At 40.6% G+C, this 7,284-nt stretch overlaps 1 protein-coding gene across 1 annotated transcript in view; it reads left to right on the top strand.

The window, feature by feature from the left end:
* Positions 1 to 6,270, top strand: part of LOC126235945 (telomere attrition and p53 response 1 protein) — a 33,705-nt gene extending 27,435 nt beyond the window's left edge. Inside the window, exon 5 of the mRNA XM_049944916.1 lies at positions 4,983 to 6,270. Within this exon, the coding sequence (XP_049800873.1) occupies positions 4,983 to 5,140 (158 nt within the window). The 3' untranslated portion in view covers positions 5,141 to 6,270. The remainder of the gene's footprint in view (positions 1 to 4,982) is intronic.
* Positions 6,271 to 7,284: the final 1,014 nt, after the last annotated feature.

The raw sequence follows: 7,284 nt of genomic DNA on the forward strand, positions 1-7,284 counted from the left end.
TACGCAGAGCGATCCTAGGCAAAATACGTGGCATGCAGACAAAGGGAATTGTCCTTCTCCATGACAATGCAAGACCTCACACTGCAGGTCAGACCCGCAATTTATTGGACAGTTTTGGCTGGGAAGTTTTAGACCCCCACTGTACAGTCCTGATCTTGTGCTGAGCGATTACCATCTATTCCTCCACCTCAAACAACACCTCAGTGGCAACCGTTACAATGATGTCGACGAGAAAACGGCTGAGAACTCTTGGCTATCAGAGCAGGCGGCAAGTTTTTATGAAGAGGTTATTTTAAAATTGGTTGAGAGGTATGATACGTGTTTGAACAAACTTGGCAACTATGTCAAAAAATAGAGTGAACTATGTACTTTCTGAAAATTTACTATTTTGAAATAACCTTTCGTTGTGTACTTACGTTCGAATGGACCTTACTTAAAAAACATGCTTCGTACAAGTAGCAAGTCCTAAAGCTATGCTATAGTACTGATTCCTTATTTAGATACCTACCTTTTTCTTAATACTGCTTGTGTTGGCTGAGCAGTGTTTGTTTTCTTAGACCACTTTGGGCACTGTGCAAAATATGTTCCTAAATCTGGCGGCGGCGGCGGTGGTGGTGCCGCCGCTGCCTCCGCCCTGTACCTTTGGCTTTGTTGCCCGAGTAAAGAAACCTGCAGAACTTCCATAAGTACAGGGATCATTCTAATGGGCCCATACAGGAATTCTTTCAATCCACCTTACAGTGTAACCTACATGTCTGGTTCAGATTCGTTGTTGATTTTGATCTACGGCAAGGACAGCATCTGCTCTTCCTTTAAACATCTACTCCCAAATCCACTACATGTGGCGCTTCTCATCTCAGTGACTATCCTTCCCAGAGGTATATATGCCTCTTGCTGGTACTTCCATAAAACCATGGTCCATACAATTGTACTAAAAAAGAGCACATAAATTTTTGGGAGATAGCAGTCAATGTCCTCAGTGGCCTTCATACCTGTGTGTGATGCATCTGCAGTAGGTAGTGAGCAATCTGAATTTCTTGTTAACAATGTGTTCTTCAGACCCACTTTTGGTTTTCAAAACCTGCCTTTGGCTATCAATTTACACGACCTGTTCTCCCATTGTGAGACCTGAGTTTCTCCTGGCGTATACAACTTTCAAATAACTTCCGGGAATTCAGCCAGGTAACACTTTCAGCGACCGCCGATATTTCGGCGGGAGAACACCCCGCCATTTTCAAGGCAAACTGCAACGGACAGGCGGCGTGCATGCAAATTTAATACCTCGGTTGTGCGACAGAAGCAGGAAAGATAACACACACACTGAACACTAGTGCTACCAAAGATGACCAAAGTCAGAGCTATCGATAGTGAGACTATGAATTCACAGGTGAGGCAGCATTGACTCTGTTCCTCTGTTTTTTGACAAGGGAGAGAGCCGGATTCCAAACAGAGTTTAAACAGAAACCTCCATCCCTGTTAACGAGGTTGCTCGCTAGTTTAATCTCAACTGCCTCCTTAATGACACTGTCCCAATAGCTGGACGTGCATGCCAATATCTCGGTGTTATTATATAACATGGGGTGACCAGTATCCAAGCAATGTTCGGCAATAGCAGATCTATTTGGCTGCTGTAATCGTGTGTGCCGTTTATGCTCAGTACATCTGTCCTCCACGGTCCTGATAGTTTGACCAATATATGCCATACCGCAGCTACAGGGAATACGATACACACCTGCCTTACGCAATCCAAGATCATCCTTAACGGAACTCAAAAGTGCTCTAATTTTAGATGGAGGTCGGAAAACACATTTCACATCGTATTTCTGTAAAATACGACCGATCTTATTGGACGTGTTTCCTACGTAAGGCAAAAAGGCAGTAGACTTAGGTGTTGACTCAGAATTATCATCAATCACCCGATGTACAGTTGGTCGATAGCGCAACGCACGTTAAATCTGTCTATCACTATAACCATTTTGACGAAATGTAACTACAAGATGGGACAGCTCAGCTGGCAAAGTCTCAGCGTCAGAAACGACATGTGCCCTGTGTACCAAAGTACGAAGTACCCCTTCACGCTGAGCCGAAAAGTGTTGAGAGGAAGACCAACAGCCTCCTGAAGAAAAGTGGTTTTTCGCAGGACACAATCAAGAGGCTTAACACCTATAGTGCCGTTCCCCCTAGGTTATATGGCCTTCCAAAGGTTCATAAGGAAGGGGTTCCTTTCCGTCCTATAGTGAGTAACATTGGCGCTCCGACATATCGCGTATCCAAGCATCTTGCTTCTCTGTTGAATCCACAAGTAGGACAGTGTGAACATCATATCAGGAACTCAGCTGATTTTTTTACGTCGTTTGGAGGGACTGAGGCTGAATGACTCTGATATTTTAGTGAGTTTCGATGTGGTCTCTCTCTTCACTCGTGTTCCTCTGTCTGATTCGTTGCGGTTAATTGAAGCCAGGTTTGGTGCTGATTTAACTAATCTCTTTAGGCATGTGTTGACATCCACTTACTTTTTATTTAATGACCAGTATTACGAGCAGACAGATGGAGTTGCGATGGGTAGTCCGTTGTCTCCTGTGATCGCAAATTTATTTATGGAAGACTTCGAGGAACGTGCATTGGAGTCGGCGCCTTTAAAACTCGCCTGTTTCTTTAGATACGTTGACGATACCTTCGTTGTTTGGCCTCACGGTAGGGAAAATTTGAATGTCTTTCTAGAACATCTGAACTCGATCCACCCGAACATTCGTTTTACGATGGAGGTGGAAGAGGAAGGTTGCCTTCCCTTTCTCGACGTGTTGGTTAGGAGGAAGGATGATGGATCATTGGGACATGCAGTCTACAGGAAACGTACTCACACCGATTTGTACTTACAAGCTAATAGTTGTCACCATTCGGCTCAGCGTGAAGGGTTACTTCGTACTTTGGTACACAGGGCACATGTCGTTTCTGATGCTGAGACTTTGCCAGCTGAGCTGTCCCATCTTGAAGTTACATTTCGTCAAAATGGTTATAGTGATAGACAGATTTAACGTGCGTTGCGCTATCGACCAACTGTACATCGGGTGATTGATGATAATTCTGAGTCAACACCTAAGTCTACTGCCTTTTTGCCTTACGTAGGAAACACGTCCAATAAGATCGGTCGTATTTTACGGAAATACGATGTGAAATGTGTTTTCCGACCTCCATCTAAAATTAGAGCACTTTTGAGTTCCGTTAAGGATGATCTTGAATTGCGTAAGGCAGGTGTGTATCGTATTCCCTGTAGCTGCGGTATGGCATATATTGGTCAAACTATCAGGACCGTGGAGGACAGATGTACTGAGCATAAACGGCACACACGATTACAGCAGCCAAATAGATCTGCTATTGCCGAACATTGCTTGGATACTGGTCACCCCATGTTATATAATAACACCGAGATATTGGCATGCACGTCCAGCTATTGGGACAGTGTCATTAAGGAGGCAGTTGAGATTAAACTAGCGAGCAACCTCGTTAACAGGGATGGAGGTTTCTGTTTAAACTCTGTTTGGAATCCGGCTCTCTCCCTTGTCAAAAAACAGAGGAACAGAGTCAATGCTGCCTCACCTGTGAATTCATAGTCTCACTATCGATAGCTCTGACTTTGGTCATCTTTGGTGGCACTAGTGTTCAGTGTGTGTGTTATCTTTCCTGCTTCTGTCGCACAACCGAGGTATTAAATTTGCATGCACGCCGCCTGTCCGTTGCAGTTTGCCTTGAAAATGGCGGGGTGTTCTCCCGCCGAAATATCGGCGGTCGCTGAAAGTGTTACCTGGCTGAATTCCCGGAAGTTATTTGAATGTTCTCCCATTGCTTAAACCACATCTGACATCACAGTAGCAGTAAGTTGAGAAAATTAAGGCTTTCATGGCAATTTTGTGACAAATGACGAACCAACTGGCAGTTTGACAGTATGTTTAGAAATTTAAAACACTACCCTGCCTTGCTAGTACAATAAAAAAAAGTATCCTGCAAAGTTTTCTACCCTCTACCCCACAACCATGAAAATCAGCGAGTAAGAAGAATTGTTCTTTATCACACTGATGTTGAGTTTCTCAACTATGTCCCTTGTCAGAGCTTAAACTACCTTTTATTTTACACTGACATGGAGAACATCCTGTTCAAAATTCAATCTGTTGCCCATATTGGTACTCATATCACTGAACCAACTTGCCCAATTTTGTAGTCCATCCTTCTGTGCTTCCAGTCCTACTTCTGCACCTGAAAACCTACAGTTCGTGGTGAATAGCTGTTATAAAACTTGTGATGTATACTAGGCTCGTCTTCATCTAGATCTACATACATACTCCATAAGCCACAACCAAGTGAAGTGGCGAACGGTTAGTGCACTGAACTTGCACTTGGGTAGACGTTCGAAACCTTTGTCTGGCCATCTTTCCTGTGGCTTCCTTAAATCGTTTCTGGAAAATGCTGGGATGGTTCCTCTGAAAGGGCATGGCTGACTTCCTTTCCCATCCTTCCCTAATCTGATGGGACTGATGACCTTGCTGTTCAGCCCCCTCCCCCTAACCAACCATGTCATGTTGCTTAACAGTCTTGAGCATAGATATTTCATCAATGTGACTGGGTCAAACAGTTCACCGCTAGTACTATATTCTTACAATACAGATTTGATTTTCTTACTCACCTGTACAGGCTTTCACAGCATTAACTATATATTTGACAAAATTTCGGAGTATGGGCACATGATATGTGTTACTTTGAGCTTTAAAATGTCCCTTGTGGTGACAAAATAGTTGAAACTAGCAGCAAATAGTCCTTTTTGATGGTGTATGTAGAAAAATGGCATTCGTGTATTTGTATGAGTTTTGAATGCTAACTTTTGAGTTGAAGTACTTTACCATGATCCTGTCTCCCATAGTCACATCTTTTGTAGACCATAAAAGCTTTGAAATGTGTGACTAAATTCTTACCCATGGTTATTGTTCTAGATCCAGCAACTGCAGCATCACGCCGGCAGCGTTCATCAGATCTTGGTTCATTTATAACAAATGAATTTGCCCGTCACAAGCGACCGGCTCCGTCAAGTTCTCCTTTGTCTGATATAAGTATGGACTCGCCAACACACAAGCGATCAAGACTAACATAGTTACTTGAATTAGTATTTGTATCAGATATTCTCCAAAACACCAATTTCTTGAACACTTCAGAAGAATAAAGAAGTGTGCACGTATGCCTTTGCAGCGTCAAAGCTGCTTTATACAAAACTTAAAATTTTGATTATAGTAAGAAATTTTTTAAGCAGGAGTGCTTTACTACTATAAAAGTGCAGCCAATATGTTTGTGATGTTAAGTTTGTGAAGCTTTAGTCATCTAGTGCCAGAATTTTGTAATATGTCATCACCTTCAAAAGGTTGATTTTTATTTCCGTTTTACTTATGTGGTGTGTACAGTATTCTCAGGTTGAAATTTACACATAAATTATTCTCAACATTCTTTTGTTTCTGTGATTCACAACTGTAAGTTCATTCAGGGGATCTTTCTTTGTCCAGAAAGAAATTTTTCAATGGCTGGTTTCAGGTAGCTTGTGAAAAATTTCCAGGTGACGAGTTTTTGGAGTTGAGAATATAAGACTTGAACTTTAGGGGGGACTGTTATTAATTTATAGAAGACATTTTGTTACACTGAAGTGATTCAGTGTTGAACTGTGATTATATTAATTTAAAAGCAGTGTACTCAGGTCTTTGGAAAAGTCAATAATTGGAGTATCTTCCATCATAATGAAAATACGAATTGTTGTGAAGATTTAAACATTTGTGGTAGAGATAAATTATTTATTTTTCTGCTACGGAAACCAGTTGTGTAAATCATATTTATAATCTGTTTTCTGTATTACTATTATCCTTTGCCAAAAAAGCTGAATTCACACATTTAATAAAAACAAATTGTCTTTAAAATCCCCATTGGTGCAGAACTCCTTCCTCTTTGCTGAAGTCTCGAAAAGTATTTTATCTTGTGTATAATTAGAGCTGTGTTAAGAGAAGCACATCTGAGATCATTAATTGGAAGCATCTTGATGTGTAAAAGCATAAATTGTAATTATTGTGCTATCAGTATGTTACAAATGGTATTCATTTACTGTGTTTAGTAAAGACAAAGTTCTAAAGCTGCTATGCTCCATGCCATGCCCGTGATAAATCTTGCTGTTATAGCATTAAATGCCAAAATATTTGGATTGTGCCTCAATTCAGGGAAGAATAAAAGTTGCCTTACAAGCAAGTCTGTCTATGATTGTAAAGAAGAATACCATACATGATGACGACGATTATTGTTACATATAGTGATTTATTTGATTGATACGAGAATTTTGTGTGCTCTTAGTGAAATGACTGTGCCACCTAAGAGTTTCCACAATTATCAAAGAGATACTCATCAGTGGTACTGTATGTGAACTGGAAGTATATTGTCATAGGAAACTGACACAGATGTAGTCATATATTAAGTGTCTGGATGTCAGTATTTTGCAGTCTTGCCACAGTCATAGAAAGTGTGTGTGTGTACACAAGCATGAGGAAAAGAGCCAGAGCTTTGAAAGTGAGTGAATACTGTTTTCTGTTGTCTGTCAACCGCACAATAATTCAGTATAGGTGAGTGGTTGCCTTACCATTATTCTTCATATTATTCCGTCCAGGAATTTCAGTTATTTTCAGTGGCTTCTTTGTTTTTGTATTAGAATCTTACATTACATTGTTACTTCGCTTTCTGTTTCTGCCAGAGCACCATTTTTGCTCCCCTGCCAATAAAGTAGCTGGAGCTGTAATCTTTAATTGATACAGGGTACATTTCTTGAGGTTTTTCACCATTCCATTTGTGAAATTTTTATTTACTTCTGTTGGTGTAAATGTTCGTGGCAAAAAAAAGAGCACAAACAAAGTTGGAGACCTGATGACTTTTCTTGGGTTTGTCTTTACACATGACTGTACCCATGCTGAGTTGCAGTGTGTTCACATACTGCATGTCAGTGACCTGTCATCCCAAAAGATTTGAATTTCAATCCACCCTACAGCACTTCAAAAGTGCAGTTATACTGTGAAGTGTGTTTTAACATTTAGTATTGTTGTAGATATTTTATAGCAAACTGCTTTTTTATATATCTGCTTCATAATTTTATAAAATTCTTCAGTCTGCATCGATGCATCCTTATCGGTTTCTCTGATACTTTTATAGCCAAAGAGTACTCTGAACTAAACTATAGATGATCATGCAATTTATTTCCAATATTCTGTTGAGTTG

The sequence above is a fragment of the Schistocerca nitens genome, chromosome 2, assembly GCF_023898315.1.
Source record: "Schistocerca nitens isolate TAMUIC-IGC-003100 chromosome 2, iqSchNite1.1, whole genome shotgun sequence".
Classification (NCBI taxonomy): Eukaryota; Metazoa; Arthropoda; class Insecta; order Orthoptera; family Acrididae; genus Schistocerca; species Schistocerca nitens.